At 44.3% G+C, this 27426-nt stretch overlaps 1 protein-coding gene across 1 annotated transcript in view; it reads left to right on the top strand.

Annotated features, from left to right (window-relative positions):
- Positions 1-22499, top strand: part of BTK (Bruton tyrosine kinase) — a 172239-nt gene extending 149740 nt beyond the window's left edge. The window contains exons 12-18 of the mRNA XM_088466793.1: positions 985-1059; positions 1207-1378; positions 3812-4028; positions 4173-4237; positions 14921-15039; positions 19666-19823; positions 22127-22499. Coding sequence (XP_088322919.1) covers positions 985-1059; positions 1207-1378; positions 3812-4028; positions 4173-4237; positions 14921-15039; positions 19666-19823; positions 22127-22195 — 875 coding nt within the window. The 3' untranslated portion in view covers positions 22196-22499. The remainder of the gene's footprint in view (positions 1-984; positions 1060-1206; positions 1379-3811; positions 4029-4172; positions 4238-14920; positions 15040-19665; positions 19824-22126) is intronic.
- Positions 22500-27426: the final 4927 nt, after the last annotated feature.

Genomic DNA, 27426 nt, shown 5'->3' with positions numbered 1-27426 from the left:
ACTTCTCGGCAGGTTAGGCCTCTTTGGATGTGGTCCGTGCCCTCAGAATTTATGTGGACCGTACCAGTTCCCTCAGAAAATTGGACTCCTTATTTGTGCTCTAAGGATTTCACAAGAAGGGATGGCCAGCCAATAAACAAACATTGGCTAGATGGCTTCGTATGACTATCTCAGAGGCCTACACGCAGGCACGCTTGTCTGTTCCGGCTTCTGTTAATGCTTATTCCACTCGGTCTGTGGGTCCCTCATGGGCAGCTCGCCGTGGCACCTCGGCTGTTCAGCTGTGTAAGGTGGCCACGCGGTCTTCTGTCCAGACCTTTCTAAGGTTACATGCCTTTGATACCTTCGCCTCTCAGGATGCTTCCTTTGGGTGCTATATTCTCCTCTCAGCACAGGAGCATCCTCACCCTTAAAAGGACTGCTTTGAGACATCCCCAAGGTCTCCCTGTGGAGCCTATGGACCCTGAATAAGAAAACGAGAGTTATGGTAAGAACTTACTCTTGTTAACTCTCTTCCTTTAAAGTCCATAGGGTCCACAGGGCACCCGCCCTGACGCACCTAGCTTCATATGGGCTATGTTGTTTGTCACCGGTTTTCCATCTCCTTCTGTGTGAGAATGTGATTCTTGAGTGTACCAGTCTTCCTTCTCTCTTATCCTCCTCCGTCCTTTGGCTTATTACGAACTGAGGTGCCTCTGGCTTGGGGGCGGGGTATAGGGAGAGTGGACCAAGTGCATCCTAGGAGCTGAAAGATTTAACTGCGTGGTGCCCGGATTCCAGATCCATCACCTACACCCCAAGGTCTCCCTGTGGACCCTATGGATTTCGAAGAAAGAGAGTTAACAAAAGTAAGTTCTTACCATAACTCTCATTTTTTGTGATAACTATTGTATTCAACATTTGACAAATGCACGGACATACAGAATTTTGAGGGTTATGTTTGTGCTTGCTATTCAGAAAACTTTTCTTCAAATTCTTATACAGGTTTGATATCCAGACTTAAGTATCCTGTATCTTCTGTCAGAAAAAGTACCCCATCCACTGCTGGCCTTGGCTACGGTAAGAGAAGGCCACAACCTGGGCACTGGTTGATGATTATAGAACAAGACAAGAACATAATACATGTCAATAAGAAAGGTGACAGATAGGTGGGGTGTAAGAAAACCAGTAACATGTACTTACCATTGTTTTTTATTTTCTTTCAAGGCTCATGGGAGATTGAACCCAAGGATTTGACTTTTTTGAAAGAGTTAGGGAATGGACAATTTGGAGTGGTCAAGTATGGGAAATGGAGAGGACAGCACGATGTAGCCATAAAAATGGTAAAAGAGGGCTCCATGTCAGAGGATGAATTCATAGAAGAAGCAAAGTGCATGATGTAAGTATTATTTTACTTTACGAGTAATTATTGAACATAAAAGTATTTATAGCACAGTTTTTAAAAAGCTCTTTAGTTTAGAAGTTTTCATAGACTAAATGTAGGATAGTGGAGTAGCGTTACTTGCAGCAAGCAACACAGCAAGGGCACATTTTATTTAAAACATATTAGCTCTGTTATGGCTAATATTTACAGATCTAATTGTAAATGTAGTACATACTGTAGCTTTTTCACGATGAATGACTTGGTTTGCAAAGTTCCGGAAGTAATATAATTAAATCATACTGTATACAAGGGGAGTTTTATTATTTTTTAATTTTCATAGCTAACATTTTACACAGAAGTGGCGGAACTATGGGCCTGATTCACACCCGTTCGCTATATGCGTGCGAGCGGCCCAATGTTCTGCATACGCACGTTTCGTTCTGCGCGTGCGTGAACTACTCACTGCAATCGCATACCACTCGCTTGCCCTGCAAAGACAGCCCAGTGTAATGAGTGACAGGAGAGGCCGTTTGTGGGTGGTAACAGGGGCAGTCCAGTAAAAACGGAGGATTGGAGATGCAAACGCAGGCGTGCCTGAGTCTTTCAACACCGTTTCAGAGGTATGCATAATTAATAGGCAGCGTCATAGTACACGTCACTTGGCTTTTTTTTAGACTGAAATGCTCGCAGAGCTTGCGGTAGGGTAAGGCTACCACAAGCACTGCGTTCGCATCTGATGGTCCTCGATGTACCAATGTTTTCGTACACTTCCTGGAAATGACGTTTGCCAGTGGGCGTCTCTACATACGCTAAGGGGTGTCTGCATACACAGAGCGATTGCTCGCACAGCCAAAGTGGGTGTGCTTATGCCTTGGCAAGCGATCGCATCCCATGACGTCAATTTGGAAAATGTTCATACGCTCAGTGCGAGCGTACGCATCTAGCGACCGGGTCTGAATCAGGCCCTATGTCCCCTGTATTGGCTGCGCCACTACAGGGCCTGGAGGTGAGTGGGTTACAGGAATGCCGGGTCTTCCGAGGCCTGTGCTTTGGCACAGCAGGAGCCTCTAGTTAGCATGTTTGGGAATAGTGCAGAAGCAGTGGCACCTCTTACATGTTCGAGGACAGTGCATATGCAGTGAAGATCAGACATGTTTGGGCAGAGGGCACAGCAGGGCCTGTAATGTGCATGTGTTGAACCCACTTATGAGAGGAACCCATTTTTCTCTTCTGAAAGAAAAGCGGGAAGCTTGTGAGGATAGTACGTACCTAATAATACCCTAATACGGGTGTGTTATGAAATATCAACACAAAAATGTCAACATGGTCTGTATATTGACATTCAGAGTGTCAAGGTGGAGGATATGTCAAACTGTTGACATGCACAATGTTGACATGGTCATAATGTCGACAGTCGGCATGTCAACATAGCTTTTTTTGCGGTTAGATCTCTAACCCTACCCTCAAACTAACACTGACACGTAATGTCAACATTGCGACTGTCGACATTTGCAATATCGACATAATGACCATATCATTGCTCAATCCATGTTGAAATTGTGAATGTCAGAAGTGCATCCTGTGCATATTTATTGATACCTATACATTATTTTGTAACCCTAACCCTCCTCCCCAGTGGTGCCTAACCCTAACCTCCCCCCCAAAACCTAACACTAACCCCGCTATGCTAAGTAAACCTAACCTTAACCTCCCGTGGCTAACCCAAAGGGCACCCCGGACTTAACTCGTTCGGGCAGTCGTCCTTCTGGATTCTGGCGTCTGGATTAAGATAGGCGTCGGTATTTCGCCACCTATCTTAAGTCCCTTGTCGGGCTTCCCCCGTCGGGATTAAGACTGGCAGCATCGCGGCTGCCAGTCTCACAACTACATCCCGTTTATCAGACAGAAGGAGAGGCACGGCTCATATAGAAGCATATTTATCAATTATGTAGACCTACTACTTGCGGCAATAAGAAATTAATATTTGCTCGGATGTATTAATTATATACACATGCAGGGCCAGAGGCTCTGAAAGGAGACTGTTCCTGTGAAGTGTTAGGAGTGAAGCAATTGATCAGCAGTCACTTCACTCCTTAATCGGTACCCCCGCAGGCTGCTGTTGGTAATGAAGGGACCGCAGCAGATATGGAGATCTCTGCTGTGGTCCCTCCATAGTACAGTGAGCTGATGCCTAAAATGTACGGGTATCCCCTGCAGTTGTGCGGTAGATGTGTAATGGCAGGTGATCAGTCTCGTCATCGCATTTAGGACAAATTGTGGTGACAGACGAGTGAGCCAGATAGGAGGATTTTGCTGTAATCGAGGCAGGAGATGATGACAGAATGGATGGGTTTTGGCTAAATCTTAAGTAAGAAAAGGGAATATTCTAACAAATATATCTGTACAGTTCTCACACTTATACTGGGGAGTTCTCTATTTCCTCCGCAGGAAGCTATCACATCAAAATCTGGTTCAGTTATACGGAGTCTGCACAAAAAAACGTCCTATTTTCATAATTACTGAGTATCTCTCCAATGGCTGCCTCCTGTCCTACCTGAAAGAAATCCGTACACGTGTGAACCAGGGAGACCTGCTGTCCATGTGTAGTGATGTATGCGCTGCCATGAGTTATCTTGAGTTGAAGCAATTTCTGCACCGTGATCTGGTAAGAAGGTCCAACGTTGAACCTTACTAAGTTTTGCATTTCTTGATGGCTTGCACTTAAAAAAAACATGAGGCATAAGCCCAGCATGTTATTAGTACAATACATGCATCATTTCATGAACATGTGTTACCCCATGTCTTGTAGGCTGCCAGGAACTGTTTAGTTGCTGAAGACGGGACAGTAAAAGTTTCAGATTTTGGTCTATCAAGGTATAACCAAAGCTCAACATGCTACATCGTCTTATTCTCTTATAGGGCCTGATTCTGAGTCAGATGCAGCGGCAATGTCGGACACAGCGGAGCAATGACATTTATCTGTGCATGCGTCTGAGTTGCACCGCATACGTGTCCCGATTTTGTTTGCACAGACTGGAGGTAACAGCTTAAAATTAAGCACAGAGATGTTGCATCTTATGGGAGCTTTGCAGGCATGTCACTAAGGGCTCTATTTACTACAATCCGCATTTGTAATGCAGACTGTAGTGTGATATTACCGACTGAATTCGCATTGCGAATTCAGGAAATATCACAGGGATTTACTACAAATCCCTTGCAGGGACAGAGCTTGTGATAAAGCTCTGTCCCTGTGAATCCCCTCCGTAGCCTTATCACGATATTTTCGCAAAAAATACCGTAACAAGTGCCGACCGACCATCGCTAAGCCCTGCCCCCGCGATCGCGACCCCCCCTCCCTTAATTACACTTACCTGCAGTGTTCGGTGCTCCGGTGATGTCCTCTGTGGCTCCAGTCAGCTGACATCCCATACTGCACTGGGACCCGGTCAGGTGACGACCAGGCACCAGTGCAGGCTGGGAGACCAGCTGACCGGAGGGAGGACATCAGGACATCACCCAGAGCCCCGATCACCGGTCCCTGGACTCAGGTAAGTTTTTATTTTTTACTATTTTTCTTTATTTTTATTACAGTGTATCAGCGTGTGGTCTGTTTAGACCACACAGCTGATTACTGGGGCCAGCTCCGGGCTCTGCTCTAACTGTTAGGTCCGGTAACCGGGGGAGACCCTGGATAATGCCACCAGGTGACGTTATTATCACAGGGCTTGCTCAGGTATTTTTTCACAATTTATTTTTAGTAACTTTGGCCAGATCACATTTTCCCATTAAAATTATAGGAAATGCGATCTGCTTACTAAAAATGCAGTGCCTTGCAAAAGTATTCACCCCCCTTGGCTGTTTACCTTTTTTGTTATATTACAACCTGTAATTTATTTATTTTTTTAATCTGAATTTTATGTGATGGATCTGCACAAAATAGTCTAATTTGGTGACGTGAAATTAGAAAAATATACTGTATATAAAAAAGATTCTTTATAAATAAAATTCTGAAAATTGGCATGTGCATATGTAATCACCCCCTTTGCTATGAAGCCCCTCAAAAGTTCTGGTGCAACCAATTACCTTCAGAAGTCACATAATTAGTGAAATGAAATCCACCTGTGTGAAATCTTAAGGTGCCCACACACATACCAATCTGCCCACGATCAGCCGATGTGTACGATTTCCCTTGAAACTCTCCCCGGCAGCTCTGCACACGATCTCCACACTATTTGCACACGATTTGGTGTCCAATCTTCAAACGATCTCTCCTGCATCCAGACTTTTTACAGTGCATCGCGTCCTAGATTGTCAGATCTGCCCTACTGCACGGCAGATCTGACGATGCGATGTGCAACCAGCGGGGACGCGCATCGCATCGTGATCGTGAGTGGGGACTCACGATTTCCTCACGATTTGGCCATATTTTACACGATCTGTCGTTCCAATGTGTCGGAATCGGCCAGATTGTGTAAAATATCGCTATGTGTGTGGGCACCTTAAGTGTCACATGATCTGTCGGTATAAACACACCTTTTCTGAAAGGCCCCAGAGGCTGCAACACCACTAAGCAAGAGGTATCGCATCATGAAGACCAAGGAGCTCTCCAAACAAGTCAGGGACAAAGTTGTTGAGAAGTACAATTCTGGGTTAGGTTATAAAAAAATATCCAAATCTTTGATGATCCCCCGGAGCACCATCAAATCCATCATCATCAAATGGAAAGAACATGGTACCACAACAAACCTGCCAAGAGAAGGCTGCCCACCAAAACTCACAGATCGGGCAAGGAGGGCATTAATCAGAGAGGCAGCACAGAGACCAAAGGTAACCCTGAAGGAGCTGCAGAGTTCCACAGCAGAGACTGGTGTATCTGTGCATGTGACCACAATAAGTCATACACTCCATAGAGCTGGGCTTTATGCAAGAGTGAAATAAAGCGAAGGGGGAAAGGGGAAGAATCTCACCGCACAGGCAACAAAATCACCACAATCCTAAAAGTAAAATGGAAAAGTATGTGTAGTTATCAATCAAGAATTGAAAAGAGGGGGAGCTAGCTCCACAGTGTTCCTATAGACACATGTGTGTACATATGTAGCAGTTGTGGTGGTGCTACTCAGAGTAAGTACATGCAGAACAAAGGAAGGGAAAAGGGTCCAAGGACCAGATCCAAGACTCTATGATGGAGCACTCTTACAGCTAATCAATATGTAATAAAATATAACTTTTATTAGGTATAAAACTATAAACTAAAAAAAGGACTTGCGTAACAAACAAACAATAAACATAATAAGAAAAAAATATGTGAGGGAAAAGGGATTTTCCCTGTGAGGACGGCGAAATATAGAAAAGACAATACAACACAAAATCACAAAAATTACACAATACTGGACAGTATTGGTATAACAAAGACAATAGATAAAATACGCTCAGGTCGTTTAGTATCAAAGGTTTATAGTCAGATGATCATAACAGGAGAATTGTGATAGTATCACTGAGGCAAGCTGAACATTAAATGGAAAATCTCTTCAATATGATGATAACAGAATCAAGTCCTGTAAATGGACCAAATACTATGAAGATATAGCATTTAGTACAGAAAAAATAAAAGATAAGGGGTGTAAGAAAACCCAATCTATCACAGAGTTCTGCTGCTTGCCATTGTGCTATTGCAGAGAATGGCAAAGTGAGAGACCCGTGTGTCACAGTAGCCCCATGAAATGAAAGTAAGCTCACGACCCTGTAGCAGGCATTCACTTCAATTCCCTCATTGTCATACTAAATTAGCATTGGACAAGGACAGGGGAAATTACTGGGCTGCAGGCGGGAGGTGATAGGAGTGTAAAGTCAAGGTATACCGTTGGTTAATATTAGTCTTATAACGCCACATAAATAGGTTTAGTTTCAAGTGGCATTTATACCATATAGTACATAAGGAAGAAAGGATGGGGTGTAAGAAGCCCGTTCCGTCAACGAGTTCTGCTGCTTCCCATCTTGCGATAAGCAGAGGCAGGGGAGTGAGAGACCCGTGCTTCACAGTGACCCCATGAAAATATAGATAATATTCGACCCCTTTAACAGGCATTCGTTTCTACCCCTTTATTTGTCTTGCTAATTAGCATAGGACAAAAAAGAAGGGGGAAATTACTGGGCTGTAGGTGGGGAGAGATAAGAGGATATAGATATACCCTTTATTGAAAAAAAATTTTATAATCATAAAAAATAATACTAAATCCAATTAATACAACTTTACAGAGAATTTGATAAATGCTGAATGGAAAGTAGCAATCACCTTTTGTATGAACAATAACATTTGGTGTCAGAATGACACACCTAGTTTAATTAGAAACAATCAAACAAAAAAGGTATATTTATCTATTAAGAGAAATACATTTGACAGCTTGCCAGCAATCTTTATCATGCAATTGTTCAGATGACTCCATCTTCTTCAAACAGAGTAAAGAAATAACTATGAGACTTCTCAAGAGAGGATATAGCCATCGTATGATTAAAAAGGCAAGATACTTTGCAAATCAGACTAACACCGACATCTAGAAATCTCAAAGACCATTTGGTCCATAGTAATTTTGAGAATACTAGAAGAAGAATTCTAAACTTACAGGTACTTATCCTTGTGGTGAGTGCAAGGCCTGCACTCACATTGTTAAAACCAACAAGGTTATAGGCAGATACGGCAATACTCTTCAAATACGTAAATTTATGAACTGTAAGGCCATTGGAGTCACCTACTGCCTACTCTGTGAGTGTGGCCTTAAATATGTGGGAATGACCACCAGAAGTCTAAAAGTACGCATTTTGGAGCATATAGGTAATATCAGAAACGTAAAAACTGAATTTGAAAGCTTTTGGCCTTGATAGAATCCATATGGGGATTCGAGGGGGAGATCTAACCAACACTCTGTTGAAGAAGGAAACCGAATGGATCTTTAAGTTGGGGACCATGGTTCCACATGGCCTCAACGAATACAATAGTTATAGTCCATTCTTGACTCAATAGTTTCAACAAATGGACCAAGGGTTATGACTTATTCCCTATTGGTATGAATTTCTCACATTATTAATCTATTTATTTATTAATCATTAATTTTTTTTTTTTCCTTACTCACATCAGTCCTTCTTGTTTTCACAATTTTTCTATGAATATTAATTTTTTCTGCACTATTAGCACCACTACCCTTACTTATGGTTACCACTGATTCAGGATTTGACTTGTCATCACCTTACTTTACTATACAAGTGTATGTGTATATATATATTTTTATATATATATATATATATATATATATGTGCAGATGTCCATATGTATGTGTATATATGTATACTAAATAATTTATTCACTTTTACCTTAACATGCACTGCTCTGCACTTTATTACTAAATATTATTTTTTACTGATACAGCTTTTAGCTCTTATACATAATTCTTTTCTGTGGATCAATCTTTTTCACCAATTACTTTTAAGAACATAATATTTTTAATTTTAATTTTTCTATTTTGATACATTGATTTTTATGATTATATTTTAATAGAATTTCTCTCATCCCTGGATAATATATTAGTTGGGTTGCAATTTGTTATTTAGATACATAACCATATTACTGTTCAGTTATACAACCCATGAGACCAATGTATGAATATAGTTAGATTCAATTGACATTTTTTGAATAACAGGATTGAACTTTTGATATATAATATATATTTAGCAATCCTTATCATATGCCATGATATAACAAAGTACTGTAGTTAATTGATTTGCTATAATACATTTTTATACTCTTGGTTTTCTTTTCTTTGACAGACGTCCTCGAACTTGCAAGTATAACTAGTTCTGCACATAACCTTCTATTATTAGCCTCATTGCCATTAGCAATGTATACCTATTGTTGCAGACATTTATTTTACGTTATGTTTCTTTTCCTCCCTATGCTGGTGCTTCCGAGTGTCTTCCCTTCTCCCCTTTTTCCCTTTTCCTTGTCCCTTTCTTCCTTATCACCCTTCATATATACGTTCTGCATTGATGTCATGCACAGATCTCATTTGTGTATACTCCGTTGAGTACAACATGCAATCAGCTGCGGGATGATGTCATTTGCGTCCTCTTCCTAAGTGCAGTACTAGCTGCTCATGATAAGGTGTTAATACAGCTATATGAACCTCCGTTTTAACTCCGCCTCTGCTATCTAATTGGGCTAAACTGCTCGTAACTGAGTTAATTGCTGACTGGCTATTATGAATGCCAGTCTTTCTTTACAGCTTCCTCACTGGTCTACTAACCCTAGATAGCCAGTGGAAGCTTTCAACTAATTTGTAGCTGACTCTTCCGTGATCAAGCAAAAACACGCGTCGGTCCCTAGGGTGCCCTGCATGTGCACAATGTAGGACACCCCTACACCCAGGTCGTATTTGGCTTTAACTAGTTATTTATTTACTTTGGAGAATCTTCCTCTCATGTAATGCCAACGTTTTTTACGTCTCAGATACAGTCCCTGTGACCTTGCATTGTTACATTATAAAAAGCAAATGTATATTTACCAATAGAATTTAGTAACATATTTATCAGGGCTCTTACCTGCTGTATAAGGAATGCTGCATGATAAAGATTGCTGGCAAGCTGTCAAATGTATTTCTCTTAATAGATAAATATACCTTTTTTTGTTTGATTGCTTCTAATTAAACTAGGTGTGTCATTCTGACACCAAATGTTATTGCTCATACATAAGGTGTTTGCTACGTTCCATTCAGCATTTATCAAATTCTCTGTAACGTTGTTTTAATTGGATTTATTATTATTTTTTATGATTATAAAAAAACATTTTCAATAAAGGGTACATCTATATCTATACACTCTTATATCTCCCCGGCTGCAGCCCAGTAATTTCCCCCTTCTTTTTTGTCCTATGCTAATTAGCAAGACAAATAAAGGGGTAGAAACGAATGCCTGTTAAAGGGGTCTGATATTATCTATATTTTCATGGGGTCACTGTGAAGCACGGGTCTCTCACTCCCCAGCCTCTGCTTATCGCAAGATGGGAAGCAGCAGAACTCGTTGACGGAACGGGCTTCTTACACCCCATCCTTTCTTCCTTATGTACTATATGGTATAAATGCCACTTGAAACTAAACCTATTTATGTGGCGTTATAAGGCTAATATTAACCAACGGTATACCTTGACTTTACACTCCTATCACCTCCCGCCTGCAGCCCAGTAATTTCCCCCGTCCTTGTCCAATGCTAATTTAGTATGACAATGAGGGAATTGAAGTGAATGCCTGCTACAGGGTCGTGAGCTTACTTTCATTTCATGGGGCTACTGTGACCAGTGGCGGGCTGGGCCGGGGGGCAGGGTGCCATGTGCCCCCCGGGCCGCAGCGTCATGCGGGCCGCAGGCCGGGGCAGTCTGTGTCACTGTGACACAGACTGCACCGCATGTGTAGCGCTGACCGGACGGAATTCAGTCAGCGCTATACAAGTGACAAACACACAGCCGCCGGCTCCGGCAGCTGTGTGTTTGTTGTAAGCAGCAGCCAATGAGAGTCTGTCAGACTCTCATTAGCTGCTGCTGCGCCCACTGCGGGAGCCGCTCCATCTTCCGGCTCCGGCAGTGGGCAATGGGAGAGACATCATGATGTCATATGACGTCTCTCCCATGATGCAGAGCGGCCCAGGAGGACAGACGGAGGAGCAGATGGCGGCGGCGGGAGCGGGGATTCAGGTGTTTTATTTATTTTGTTTTTTTATATTACGTGTGTCTACTTGGGGGGGGGGTCTGGCACTACAATGAGGAGACCACTACTGGGGGCACTACAAAGGGGGGGACTACTACTACTGGGGGCACTACAAGGGGGTGGGGGACTACTACTACTACTGGGGACACTACAAGGGGGGGACTACTACTGAGGGCACTACAAGGGGGGGAACTACTACAAGGGGGGCACTACAAGGGGGGGACTACTACTACTGGGGGAACTACAAGGGGGGACTACTACTACTAGGGGCACTACAAGGGGGGGACTACTACTACTAGGGGAACTACAAGGGGGGACTACTACTACTGGGGGCACTACAAGGGGGGGACTACTTCTACTGGGGGCACTACAAGGGGGGGACTACTACTACTGGGGGCACTACAAGGAGGGCTACTACTACTGGGGGCACTACAAAGGGGGGGACTACCACTACTGGGGGCACTACAAAGGGGGGGACTACTACTACTGGGGGCACTACAAGGGGGGGACTACTACTACTGGGGGCACTACAAGGGGGGACTACTACTGGGGGCACTACAAGGGGGGGACTACTACTACTGGGGGCACTACAAGGGGGGCTACTACTGGGGGCACTACAAGGGGGTACTACTACTACTGGGGGCACTACAAGGGGGGGACTACTACTAGGGGCACTACAAGGGGAGGGGACTACTACTAGGGGCACTACAAGGGGAGGGGACTACTACTAGGGACACTGCATAGGGGGGAGGGGACTACTACTAGGGGCACTACATAGGGGGAGGGGACTACCACTGGGGGCACTGCATCAAGGGACCACTGCTGGGGGCTCTATATAAAGGGCAATACTGGGGGTACTGCATAGGGGGGAGACTACAACTGGGGCCACTATTTAAGGGGCATTGCATAAGGGTTACCACTATTGGGGGCACTGCATGGGGGGGTGGACTGCTACTGGGGGCACTATATAAGGGGCACTGCATAGGGGGTACCACTATTGGGGCACTATATAAGGGACTTACTACTGGGGGCACAAGGGGCACTGCACAGGGGGGACCACTACTGGGGCCACTATATAAGGGGCTTACTACTGGGGGCACAAGGGGCACTGCATAGGGGGGGACCACTACTGGGGGCACTACTGGAGGCCTGCATAAGGGTGTTCTCTCCTGTGGCACTGCATATGGGCACTACGACAGGGGGCTGCCCCTAATCTTTATTTTCACCTTACATTAATCCCATATGGACCCGCCTCCTCCCTGAAACACTTGAGGGGGGGGCGGCGCCGTAGCACGCACGTTCTTCGGGCACCCTGGCTACACGCTACTCCTCTACCAGGGCCACCTGCATGCATTTGTCCCCCCAGGCTAAAAATTGCCAGCCAGCCCCTGACTGTGACACACGGGTCTCTCACTTAGCCATTCTCTACAATAGCACAATAGCAAGCAGCAGAACTCTGTGATAGATCGGGTTTTCTTACACCCCTTATCTTTTATTTTTTCTGTACTAAATGGTATATCTTCATAGTATTTGGTCCATTTACAGGACTTGATCATATTGAAGAGATTTTCCATTTAATGTTCAGCTTGCCTCAGTGATACTATCACAATTCTCCTGTTATGATCATCTGACTATAAACCTTTGATACTAAACGACCTGGGAGTATTTTATCTATTGTCTTTGTAATACCAATACTGTCCAGTATTGTGTAATTTTTGTGATTTTGTGTTGTATTGTCTTTCCTATATTTCGCCGTCCTCACAGGGAAAATCCCTTTTCCCTCACATATCTTTTTCTTATTATGTTTATTGTTTGTTTGTTACGTAAGTCCTTTTTTTAATTTATACCTAATAAAAGTTATATTTTATTACATATTGATTAGCTGTAAGAGTGCTCCATCATAGAGTCTTGGATTTGGTCCTTGGACCCTTTTCCCTTCCTTTGTTCTTTATGCAAGAGTGGCCAGAAAAAAAGCCATTAATTAGTGATAAAAATAAGAAGACACGATTTGAGTTTGCCAAAAGGCATGTGGGCGACTTCCCCAAATGTATGGAGGAAGGTGCTTTGGTCAGATGAGACTAAAATTGAACTTTTTCGGCCACCATGCTGTGGGGATGTTTTTCAGCAGCAGGGACTGGGAAACTGTTTCGAGTCGATAGAAAGATGGATGGTGCTAAATAAAGGGATATTCTTGAGCAAAACCTGTTTCAGTCTGCCTGTGATTTGAGACTGGGACGGAGGTTCATCTTCCAGCAGGACAATGGCCCTCATTCAGAGCAGTTCGCTATTTGCGGTCGTTCGTTTAAAAACAAGGGGTGGCTATTCAAATGATCCGTACGCACATTGCAGTCTGTTCACACCTCTAAGTCTGAACGAACGAGCAAAACATACGCTCGTTTATTTGTTAAAAACGCCCCCTGGCCGCTCGCACCATACGTCATGTCCGCTATTTATTAGATTAATCGAGTACATCGACCAGCGTATGAACTGCTCGCTATTCTTGTGGTTGGTGTTTGCTACCACAAATTTGCGAGCAGTTCTGGCTCTAAAATAACCCAGTGACGTGGTCATTGACGCTGCTGTTTTAAATATACACACCCATAAAACGCCCGTTTTGACCTTTAAGCACGCCTGCGTTCGGATCTCCACTCCCCATTTTCAAGCACCTTCCCCTGTTACCACCCACATACGCCTCATTCTGTCACTCAAAATAGCAGGCACTCGCTATATAGCGTACAAACGATTTTCGGCCGCACTGACTGGTTCGCGCATGCGTACTAAAAAGCGTACGCATGCGCAGATGTGCAAACATCGCTCGGAACGAGCGTGCTGCCGCTAACGAGCGGCTCTGAATGAGGGCCAATGACCTGAAGCATACTGCTAAAGCAACACTCAAGTGGTTTAAGGGGAAACATTTAAATGTGTTGGAATGGCCTAGTCAAAGCCCAGATCTCAATCCAGCTGAGAATCTGTGGTCAGACTTGAAGATTGCTGTTCACAAGCGGAAACCATCCAACATGAAGGAGCTGGAGCAGTTTTGCCTTGAGGTATGGGCAAAAATCCCAGGGGCAAGATGTGGCAAGCTCCTAGAGGCTTATCCAAAGCGACTTGCAGCTGTAATTGCCGCAAAAGGTGGCTCAACAAAGTACTGACTTTAGGGGGGTGAATAGTTATACACGCTGAAGTTTTCTGTTATGTTGTCCTAAATGTTGTTTTATTCACAATATAAAAAAACACAACTTCACAGTTGTAGGCATGTTCTGTGAATGAAATGATGCACACCTTCACACAATCCATTTTAATTCCAGTGAAAATGCAAAAGGGGGTGAATATTTTTGCAAGGCACTGTAAGTGATAATTAGGGCTTGAAGTAGTATTTAGGTGAAACTAAAATAATGTGAAAAGGGTGTGAAAATACCCTTTTCACTTTATTTTAGTAGAAATAATGATAATAAATAGAGTCCTAAGAGAGGTTGCATACAGAGACACACAGGCGCTCACATCAGAGGCCATACTCAGACTGTACCTGCCATAGGGCTGGTGCAAGTTTCAATGGTGTGACCGATGGTGCATACGCCGCAGATGGTAATGCGACGTCTATAGACGCTGCCAGTGAGCGTCTCAGTCCTTGTTCTTTCGGACACACAGGCCTACACCAGGGATGGGCTTTGTAGCAGCATTAGCATAAAGTGGCAGAAGACACAAGGATGGCTGCAGCTGCATCTGACTCAGAATCAGGCCCATAGTGCACTGTAACTGTTACCATGAAATTGTACATACGGTACTTGCAATCTTCCCGTCTTGTTAATAGGTATGTTATGGACGATGAATATACTAGTTCACTGGGCTCAAAGTTCCCTGTCCGCTGGTCTCCTCCTGAAGTTCTTCTGTATAGCAAGTTCAGCAGTAAATCAGATGTCTGGGCATTTGGTAAGTTACAATTTTATTACTATGTTTAATACTTCCTGCTAATGATATAAGAATATTACTCATTGAACTATAAATTCTTATAAAATGAGAAGACACTGAGGATTTCTCTGAACATAAGGAATTGTAAAGCATTTATTCTCTGCAAATAATTATAAGGTGCTCTCTGATATCCCTATAAATCACAGTAAGGGTAAATGTTTTCTTATACAGTAATTCACACAAAAAGCTTATTCAGATTTCTCCGATGCAGGGACAGCCGAATTGTGTCATCTTGGCCCCGCCCCCAGCTTCACATTGCCGGCACTATCCCCCCTTATGCTGATCTCATGATCCAATGACCAGCTGCCTAGGGGTATTTAGGTCTGACTCCTGCAACAGGAAGTTGCTGATCAACATCACCGTTTGACTGTACGTAGTCATTCCTTGTGACAACCGTCTTATGTTCCAGATGCCGTATTCCTTTCCTCTGTGTTTCCTGGCTTCGTGTTTGTTCCCTGTGACCTCTGTGTATTCCGCCCCGTGTTCAGTACAGGTTCATCCTGTGTGTCTCAAGTCGCTCCGCTGTGTACTCAGTCCTCGTGTTCAGTACAAGAAAAAGACAAAATACACACCACTGTGTACACTTTCAAAGTCATCTACCGGTGCGTCCATAATCGCACCTTTGTGTACAAAATATACATCTTTGGGTATTATTCCAAGGTCATTTGCTGGTGTGTCCGGAGTCACACCTTTGTGTACAAAATACACACCATCGTGTACAAAGTACGCACCATTGTGTACAACTTCCTATCAACTACCGGTGCATCTGGAATTACATATAGTATACAAAATACACACCACAGTGTACCTTGTCCCCGTGCTTCAGTACAAGTTCCATCTACATCTCCAGTGCGCCCCAAGTGTCATTCTTGTGTACTTTATCCCTGCGTTTAAATTCAAATTCTGTCCACACCTCCAGTGCGCCCCAAATGGCATCTTCGTGTACTCTGTTCTGGTATCTCAGTATAACTCCATCCCTGCACATTACCTTTCTGTAGCATCCCAGCACATTACCTTTCCGTAGCATTCCGTAGTATTCAGTCCCTGTGTCTCAGTACAAGCCAATCTTCTGTGTTATTTCCAGTGTTTCCTGTGTTAGTTGTGTTCGGTATATTATTCTAGTCTTGTCACTCCCAGGTACCTGTCCAGAGGGCCAAGACCTGCTCACTTGGTGCGGCGAAAACCAAATCCCAATTGGAGGGGTCACTGGAGAAAACCCCCAAGTGGGTTAGACTCCGCGCCTCTGGGCAGGTCTAGCCAAACCTAGACCATCAGCGAAGTCTCCTGTGTCTGTTCCTTTCAAGTCTCATCCACACCTATGGCCGAAAATTCTTCTAAATCTTCTAATCCATCCTCCCAGTGTCTTTCGACCTCGCAGCTGTCAGATACCGGTGTTACCAAACATTTCACGAGTTTCCTCCATCTGTTAGAACAACTACAATTTCTTCTCCCTGAAATTTCTAAAGTTTCTAGTGCCACTGCTGATTCTGTTACCATCTCTTCCACCCAAGATAGAGTGAGGCATCAAAGCTTCCTGCATCCTAGACTTACTGAGCTTGAACGCCAGCGACGCAGAGAATTACACATTTGCCTATATTGTGGCCATGAAAATCATTTTATTAGAGATTGTATTCTTCGTTCACCAAGAAATGGTGAAAAAAGTGAGAGCACCATGCCTGCACTTTTGGTTCTGGCCATCCACCATCGGAGGTTTCAGTATCCCTCAGTCCAGGCGAAGAAGGAAAGTCCACCCAAGATGTTTTTTTATACACAGAGGGCTATGGCCCACAAAGTCACGGTGCTTGTATACACACTTACACAGTGTAGTACAGCACCAAAAAATAAGTTTTATTTTTTTTAGACAAACAGCCATTTGTAGCAGGCAGTGTGCCCCCTTTACACAGTCACAGCCACTTGCGCGTCTCTGGACACAGACACTTAGCAGAGTATAGCGCAGCATCAGCGTGCAGTGTTTCCTCCTATACAGCCACTCAGCCAGCCAGTGATCATCAGTGTGTCCCCACTTGCCAGACCGCCCACTTGCAGAGATGCGTGCAGTCCGGAGCATGCAGGACAAATGGCGCTGAGTCACAGGACTCTGCGCCTTATGTAGAGGTGAGATCCGACGTCAGGACGCTGACGTCGGGCTCGCAGTGGGGATCTGAGTCGGCGGGAACACCCACAAAATCCGAACCACTCATCTCTAGATGGAACGGTATCTTGTTCCATCCTTCATTAAACTGCACCACCTCATACACTATATGTTCTGATTGGCCATGCAGCACAGCCAACCAAAACATATCGTGTATGAACCGCCGGAGCGCACAATTGTGCATTCACACTGCACGATATGCTTTTTACCATATGCACTGCTTGTCCATTTTTAAATTTGTGTTCTAAAACCCTTATTGATGATTGAGGTCAGTTTACTAGCACACCATCTGTCATTTATCACAGACATGGACAGTGCCTTTTATTATCTAGTTATGCTCAGAGAGTACGGTGCCACAACTGGCACCTCTAAGCTAATAACTAAAGCCAGGTATACACTGGAGCAATGTTGGGCTGATTTGCCGTTTCATAACGACAAATAATCTACATCGCTCAGTGTGTACACATGATTGCACGCTCCCTCCGGTCTCTAGTGACGGTCGCTGGTTGTGCGTGCTGCACATCAAACCTAGCGTATGGTGCACATCGCCTTGGTGTTTGGCCAACTGGACATTTGCGATATGTCGGTCTGATTTGACATTACCTTCTTGCCACTTCCTGTTCCTACCACTGTCCTCCACCATTTCCCTGCATGCTGGACGCTGGCAGACCTGTGCAGAGTGGTACCTGGACTTTCCTCTGTTGTCATCAGCAGCAGCAGAAGCAAGCATCACCATTTTCCGTGTTCTGTACTCTGGCATGTGTTGACATATAGGGCTGACTTTGACTTTTTAGGGGGCATGTGGGGACTGTCGCTATGGTTACATATGTGTCTCTTTATTTTCCCGGGGATCCTAACGATGGTTGTTCTAGTGTGTACAGGAGCAACAAAAAGTATACAAACAAACGATACAATAAATTATTCGGTCGTTGGCAAGATTGCACAGTGTGTACGCTCAATATTGCTTGTTCTGAGCTCAAGGAAAATCGTCGTGAAAGTCAGAACAAATGCCGGTCGCTCCAGTGTGTACCCAGCTTAAAACTACTCACTATGTAAATATAGAATACTGTACCCCATATTGTGGTCTATTCACTAAATAAATATAGAATACTGTACCCCATATTGTGGCCTACTCACTGAATAAATATAGAATACTGTACCCCATATTGTGTCCTACTCACTGAATACATATAGAATACTGTACCCCATATTGTGGCCTACTCACTGAATAAATATAGAATACTGTACCCCATATTGTGTCCTACTCACTGAATACATATAGAATACTGTACCCCATATTGTGGCCTACTCACTGAATAAATATAGAATACTGTACCCCATATTGTGGCCTACTACTCACTGAATAAATATAGAATACTGTACCCCATATTGTGGCCTACTACACACTGAATAAATATAGAATACTGAACCCCATATTGTGGCCTACTCACTGAATATATAATACTGTACCCCATATTGTGGTCTATTCACTGAATATAGAATACTGTACTCCATATTGTGGTCTATTCACTGAATAAATATAGAATACTGTACCCCATATTGTGGCCTACTACTCACTGAATAAATATAGAATACTGTACCCCATATTGTGGCCTACTACTCACTATATAAATATAGAATACTGTACCCCATATTGTGGCCTACTACTCACTGAATAAATATAGAATACTGTACCCCATATTGTGGCCTACTCAATGAATATATAATACTATACCCCATATTGTGACCTACTCACTGAATAAATATATAATACTGTGCCCCATATTGTGTCCTACTCACTGAATAAATGTAGAATACTGTACCCCATATTGTGGCCTACTCACTGAATAAATATAGAATACTGTACCCCATATTGTGGCCTACTCACTGAATAAATATAGAATATTGTACCCCATATTGTGGCCTACTCACTGAATAAATATAGAATACTGTACCCCATATTGTGGTCACTGAATAAATATAGAATACTGTACCCCATATTGTGGCCTACTCACTGAATAAATATAGAATACTGTACCCCATATTGTGGTCACTGAATAAATATAGAATACTGTACCCCACATTGTGGTCTATTCACTGAATAAATATAGAATACTTTATACAAAAAGTGATGAATACAAAAGTTTATACTGTCGTCACCAGGAAATTGATTAATCTCAAGCGCTAGGCCACCCTGATGTTTCTTCAGTTGTATAGAGCCCACTTTGTCTTCCACTCTAACAAATGTTTACCCAAGACCTTGCAACATCTAGAGAGCCTCAGGTTAGCCAGGCCTGGACTAGCCGGTGACAAATAATTCCAATGGTCAAACAGGCTACAGGTTTGTTCTAGCTTTAGATGCTTAAATTTACTTGCACAAGGAAATCGGAAATGGGTTTTTTTTTCTGTATAATACCGGGCCTTTTCTCCACTAGGTGTCCTGATGTGGGAAGTGTTCACATTTGGAAAAATGCCATATGAAAGATTCAATAATAGTGAAATTGTGAGTCAGATAACAAAGGGAGTCCGTCTGTACAGACCTCAACTAGCAACAGAAAAGGTGCACAATGTGATGCTTAGCTGCTGGGAAGAGGTAAGTCTGACTCACATGGATACTTACATAAATGAAGCACACCAGAACTGAATAAAATCTGAGTAATGCCCATGTTTGTCAGCCACATATGGCATCATTTTATCCGTAAGACCACTAATTAGCAGACAATTAGATAAGCTGACTTATCAACGACTGCACACCATGCCACAGCAGATACATGCTTGATACTCATCTGTGGATCTAACCTCAGCTGAGGCTTGATACCTCAACAAGTGGGCATCACAAAGGGGCTGATGCCAAGCCGAATGTACACCAATTTGTACAACATATCTTGCACATTTTTGAACCTCGCATGCTCAGCAACTGAGCATACATAAATGTAACAGTGCAAAGTCTTACGCATTCTGAACATATCTACAACTGTGACTACATAGGTGGAGTGGGCGCAGAGGAGTATCGTGTAGCCAGGGTGCCCGCAGCACGTGCGTGCTACGGCGCCCCCCTCCCTCAAGTGTTCCAGGTAGGTGGCGGTCCATATGGGATTAATGTAAAGCACAAATAAAGCTTGCCCCCTGTGCCCCAGAAGAGGACCCCCTTATGCAGGCCTCCAGTAGTGACCCCAGTAGTGATCCCCCCTATGCAGTGCCCCTTGTAGTGGTCCCCCCTGTGCAGTGCCCCTTGTGTCCCCAGTAGTAAGCCCCTTATATAGTGCCCCCAGTAGTGGTACCCCCTATGGAGTGCCCCCAGTAGTGGTACCCCCTATGCAGTACCCTTTACATAGTGCCCCCAGTAGCAGCCCCCCCCCCCATGCATTGCCCCCAATAGTGGTAACCCTTATGCAGTGCCCATTAAATAGTGGCCCCAGTTGTAGTCCCTCTCTATGCAGTACCCCCAGTATTGTTATTTATATAGAGCCCCCAGTAGTGGTCCCCCGATGCAGTGCCCCCAGTGGTAGTCCCCTCCCCCCTATGCAGTGCTCCTAGTAGTAGTCCCCTTCCCTTGTAGTGCCCCAGTAGTAGTCCCCCCTTGTAGTGCCCCCAGTAGTCCCCCCTTGTAGCCCCTTGTAGTGCCCCCAGTAGTAGTACCCTCTTGTAGTGCCCTCAGTAGTAGCCCCCCAGTTGTAATCCCCCCCTTGAAGTGCCCCCAGTAGTAGTCCCCAGTAGTGGTCCCCCCCTCGTAGTGCTCCCAGTAGTAGTTCCCCCCCCCCTTGTAGTGCCCCTAGTAGTAGTCCCCTCCCCCCTCCTTGTAGGGCCCCCAGTAGTGGTCTCCCCCTTGTAGTGCCACCAGTAGTGCCCCCCACCCCAGTAGAAACACGTAATAAAAAAATAAACACTTACCTGAATCCCCGCTCCCGCTGCCGCCATCCGCTCCTCCGTCCGTCCTCCCAGGCCTTAGCGCCGGGGGAAGGGCTTAGCGCCAGGGGTGGTAGCAGTGACAGTCGGTCGGCGCATGCGTCAGCACTTTGTCACTGTATTTTTTGCTAAAATACCGTGACTAGTGTAAGGAGGGGATTCGCAGGGACAGAGCTTTATCGCAAGCTCTGTCCCTGCAAGGGATTTGTAGTAAATCCCTGTGATATTGCCTGAATTCGCAATGCAAATTCAGTCGATAATATCACACTACAATCTGCATTCAATATGCGGATTGTAGTAAATAGAGCCCTAAAGGAGCATTAAATTGTATTTAGGAGCTGTTGTGAATTGGAGCTTACATTGCCGTACAGACCTCTTAGAATGCACTAGGCCTGATTCAGCGATGCACGAAAAGCGATGTTCACGTAGTTGAGCAATTGTTTGCTACTGAGAGGTGCATCGGTCACACCATCGAAATTTGCCCCTAAAAAATCCCTAAACACTCCTAATGCTACACAGAGTGTACACACAGAGGCGCTTCTGCTGCCAAGATGCACTGTATCATAAAGGTCTTAAACAGTGTTACACGTTACTGGGCAGTGACTATTAGGTGGCTTAGTGCACACATGGAGATGGTCGGTCTTATGGGTCTGTGTTGCAAGCGTGTCGGTGAAAATGATTGCGTACACAGATGCTCAACCGCTCACATAGGATGACATACTCGGGAGGAGAAACTGCACCTGCCATAGGGCTGGGGCAAAACACGCACCAATCGATATTTCAGCACCTACGGCCGCTGACAGTGGGCGTCTCAGTCCTGGCACATTCATGGATGTACACCAGCAGCAGACAGGTGACGCCAATAGTCTATCCACCTCTGAATCAGGACCACTGTGTCTTCATTTTCCAGTTGTACTTAAACATTAATATTTGTTCACAAATTACTTTTTTTTTCTGTATGTTTAAACCTTTTGTCTCATGTGTTCATAGAAAGCTGATGACAGACCGGCCTTCCGACACCTACAGGGAGTCATTCTAGAAGTTATGGAAGAACTGTAAAGAAGAAGAATACAGAATGGGCACATAAGTGGATCTAAAGGGTGGACTTCAATTTAAGAATGTGGTTGATAATTTAACTTAACAGTATGAAGTCACATATGTTTTATATAGGGCTTACAATGCAATGACTTTTGGTAACTGTGATAGGTTTACTAAACAGCAAGTAAACTGACTATAGGACATTAATAGAAAGAAAGCTTGGGAATAAAATAATTGCTGTGAATGTACTTTTCCCAATCTGACCAATTAGTCCTCCGTATGTACAGACACATCCTACAGAGGAAGTGACTTGTCATAGTGGTTAGCTAGTCTGAGTGGTTAGCTAGTCTGAGTGGTTAGCTAGTCTGTGTGGTTAGCTAGTCTGAGTGGTTAGCTAGTCTGTGTGGTTAGCTAGTCTGAGTGGTTAGCTAGTCTGTGTGGTTAGCTAGTCTGAGTGGTTAGCTAGTCTGAGTGGTTAGCTAATCATTTTCATGCTTTGTACAGAAGGAGGGGGATACAGCCAGGGCCATGAATAATGATTATTATCCTTTATTTATATAGCATTAGCGTATTATGCAGTGCTTTACAGGGAATGCTTATTATCCACACACTCCTAAAACCTTACCTTCATATTCCACCTGCACTTGATGTAAATAGGATGCTGCTGAATTGAATGGACAGCTTATGAATGCATTGAAAACTCATCAAAAATTACTTCAACAATTTTACACAATTGTTTTTCACAAATTGTTGATTTATTGTTGATTCATTGGAGGCAGATTCAGTTGGTCGGTTCTGCATCTCCAGCTACTACAGTAGGTAGGTACAGTAGGTAGGTAAGTGAGGTTTTCCTAATGGTAGTGCATACTTGCCAACACTCCCTGATTGTCAGGGAGACTTCCTAAAATAGTAGCAATCTCCCAGACTCTCTGAAGAGTCTAGCAATCTCCCGGATTGCACCTTACCCCATTATGTAGCTGTTATATACACAGAAAAAAAAAGAAAACATGGTGTTAGCAGTGCCATTTCCCTGCATTGGTTATAAGGCAAAATGATCCCTATGGCTAAATGCATTTTCATATAAGGTTTCTCATGGCTACTTATATGGGGTTGGGTATGGGATGCTGGCGCTTGGGATCCCGATGGTCAAAATCACGACGCCAGCATCCCAACAGGGTTAGGATACCAACACCTGTCGTTAGGTATCCTAACCCTCCCCCCTTCCTTACCTATAACCCTAACCCTCACTCCACGGTGCCTAAACCTAGCCTCCCTCCCTAGTGCCTAAACCTAACCTCCCCCTCCCTGCACCATAAATCTAACCTCCCCCCTTAGTGCCTAACCCTCCCCTAATGCCTAACCCCAATCCCCTAATGCCCTTCTCCCTAACCCCGCTACTTACCTTCGGGATGCCAGCGGTTGGGATACCGGCGCCGGGATTCTGACAGGTATCTCATGTGCCGGGATATTGACAGCATCCCCTTGTAAAACACAATATGTGAGCAAGCCCTGAAAAGTATCAATGTGCTTTCATCAAGTAGATCTTACCAAGGGGGAGATTTAATAAAGCTTGGAGAGAGATAAAATTTTAGATAAATAAAAACCAACCAATCAGCTCCTGTCACTTTACAGGCTGTGTTTGAAAAATGACAGTTAGGAGCTGATTGGTTGGTGCTATTTATCTCCAATTTTAACTCTTTCCAAGCTTTATTAAATCTCCCCCTAACTGCTTTGGGACTCTTTTACATTTGGATGTGAGGCAATTTTATGGCACGTCTATCAGATGTCGCAGTACACGCCCACTTTACCGCCATACTCAGCCTCATAGGTGGTGCTTTCACAATCTCCCTGAAATGTTGTTTCAAAAGTAGACAGATATGTGGTTCTGTTAGCCTGACAGTTCTGACTGAACTTTGCAGCCAATTGAATCTGCCCCATGCACAAGACTCCATTTCACTGAATAGACAGAGGCCTTCAAGTGCTCACTTTCATTTATTTTCCTTTGAACTTCATGGCATAGCGGCATAGGCGTAACATGACTTTATATGAAATTAAGTGTACACATTCAACTGATTTAGGGCCTGATTCAGAAAAGTACGCTAATTCCAGAGCAACTGTGAGTTTGGACATAGCGGCTGTGCGAGAATATGAACATGAAATTTGACTATCGGTCTTCTACTGTAAGTAGCCCTATGGTTGCACAAAGTGACGCAAGTAGTCCTATGGTTGCACAAAGTGACGCAAGTAGTCCTATGGTTGCACAAAATTACGTAAGCAGCCCTATGGTTGCACAAAATGACGTAAACAGCCCTATGGTTGCACAAAATGACGTAAGCAGCCCTATGGTTGCACAAAATGACGTAAGCAGCCCTATGGTCACGCAAAATGACGTAAGTAGCCCTATGGTTGCACAAAATGACGTAAGCAGCCCTATGGTCACGCAAAATGACGTAAGCAGCCCTATGGTTGCACAAAATGACGTAAGTAGCCCTATGGTTGCACAAAATTACGTAAGCAGCCCTATGGTTACACAAAATGACGTAAACAGCCCTATGGTTGCACAAAATGACGTAAGTAGCCCTATGGTTGCACAAAATGACGTAAGCAGCCCTATGGTCACGCAAAATGACGTAAGTAGCCCTATGGTTGCACAACATGACGTAAGCAGCCCTATGGTCACGCAAAATGACGTAAGCAGCCCTATGGTTGCGCAAAATGACGTAAGTAGCCCTATGGTTGCACAAAATGACGTAAGTAGCCCTATGGTTGCACAAAATTACGTAATTAGCCCTATGGTTGCACAAAGTGACGCAAGTAGTCCTATGGTTGCACAAAGTGACACAAGTAGTCCTATGGTTGCACAAAATGACGTAAGTAGCCCTATGGGTGCACAAAATGACGTAAGTAGCCCTATGGTTGCACAAAATGACGTAAGCAGCCCTATGGTCACGCAAAATGACGTAAGCAGCCCTATGGTTGCACAAAATGACGTAAGCAGTCCTATGGTCACGCAAAATGATGTAAGTAGCCCTATGGTTGCACAAAATGACGTAAGTAGCCCTATGGTCACGCAAAATGACTGCGTGAACTGAGACGCCGGAGCCATATTATCTGCGTACTGGATCGCAGACGCAGGCTGCGACATGCCCCCAAGACGCAACACATGTGCATTTTTGCCACCATTCCCCTGTTACTCCCACAACTGGTCTCTGCCTGTCAATCACATTGTGAAGGTAATCTATCACCACCGTCTCAAGACCATTACGGCACATGTGCAGTGCGACTCCACATACGCAGATCACAATAATCGCTCAGCTCCAATACACAGACCACAATAATCGCTCAGCTGCATAAACATCTGCATAGCATACTTCTCTGAATCAGACACATAGGGGCATATTCAATTGGGCGTGAGATAAAGCTAGGTAAAAACCTCGTGCCCAATTTTGGAATACAGCGGGTATGCGCGCTCCCGATACCCGCGGTATCCAATTAAAAAAAGTGGTCGCAGGGTTTTCAGCCCTGAAATCCCCGCACCACGTAAAATAAAAATAAAAAATTCTGCACTTACCTGCCCGGGGGTCTCCGGTGGTCTCCACGGCTCCCAGTGGCCTCCCCTCTATCTTCTCACTGGAGAGGGGGCTGCTGGGAGGCTCCAGAGGCTGATGGGAGGGGTAAGGGCTGCTGGAACACGTGGTTCTCCCAGCGCCCATTCCGGGGGGACACATTGAACTTGGGGGGGGGGGGTACACATCCCCCCGGGATTCACACACACGCTCATGCACATACACAGTCACTCATACACACTCATACACACTGACATACTCACCGCTGCTGCAGGAGACCGGGTCCCGACACTGGATGCAGATGACAGCACTTCGGAAGGTGAGTATTACTGACTAAATTAAGCTAATTGGAAACTTCCAATTGCTTAATTAGTCATTAGGAGGGGTGCCGCCGGGGTCCCAGAGCATTTATCGTCCTTTTTTCCTAAAATTGGTGATTTTAGGAAAAATTGGTCGTGCTCTGGAGGTGCGCAAAAAGCAACCTCCCGCGCACAAAAAGTCCAAAAACCCCACTCCTAATTGAATAGCAAAACTCCTGCACCTACAGGCAAAACCCCACAGCTGCGGGATTTTTGCTATTCTCGTACCCAATTGAATATGCCCCTTAGTGTACCTCCTGTCTTTATTTCATGCAAGTTCCAGTAGCTGCGGTGTGCAATGCAACAGTGAGAAGTCAGATGCAGCAGAATTCTAGTGATGAACAGTATGACGGTCTTATCACTACATTTTAGTAAGGAGAGAAAGGATAATTACCAGGTGTGATTATGAGGTACGCGTAGTTGCAGCCGATGGTGCGTATGTTTGCGAAGTCGCAGCAGCATATATCTGCAAATGCTACTATCAGCTCGCCCCTTGTGTACCAGCGTGCACCTGAGTGTGCAAGGCCTGAAACACCCACTTTCAGCGTCTCTGCCCACTTGACACTCAACCATCGCATGCACCATCTGCACTTGCACCATCCCTATGGCAGGTGCAGCGTCTCCATCTGTACATGGCCTCTGCGGCTGCTACTCTGCACCTGATAACAGCCACTTTCACTGACACGCCGGCGACACTCCCACGCAATGGATTTTGTTTTTGGTTCACTTCAGGCCACCTCCCAGTCACCACCCAAGAACGCCCCCCATGTTTTATTCTCGCCATCTCTGATGCCATCTGCCTCTTACGCACTTGTGCCTACACTCAGGGTACCGCATGCGCCAGATATTTGGTGCATGTGGTGTAGCAAGTAATCGCTAAGCTACGTGAACAGCGGCATTGTGTGCAGTTAGCGTGCCCCTCTGAATCAGGCCCTTAATGTCTGCATTGTTAATTCGGGATTATATTGATATGAAGTGCTCACATCCTATTTTGTTTTTATTGTCCTATAGGAACATATAGGTTAGTATTTAAGATAGTAAAACAGCCACTCCTCAATAGGGAAACATTTGTTCATGATTAGCTTCCCATTACCCAAACATAATGTCGCTAACTGAGTTATTTAATTTAAAAAAAAAAACGGAAAATGATCTTACAAAATGTTTAAATAGACATCGCCTTTTAGTGGGGAGATGGGTGTTAAATGTACAAAATAAATTCTGAATGTATATTTTACAAATGTAACCCATATTCTTCATCTGTCCATCGGTTATACGCACTCTGTGACCGAGTGACATGTAGCTATTTATTGATCAGTAAGAGCTGGGT

The sequence above is a fragment of the Taudactylus pleione genome, unplaced genomic scaffold, assembly GCF_031769625.1.
Source record: "Taudactylus pleione unplaced genomic scaffold, aTauple2 ptg000009l, whole genome shotgun sequence".
Classification (NCBI taxonomy): domain Eukaryota; kingdom Metazoa; phylum Chordata; class Amphibia; order Anura; family Myobatrachidae; genus Taudactylus; species Taudactylus pleione.
This window is presented reverse-complemented; position numbering and strand designations above follow the sequence as displayed.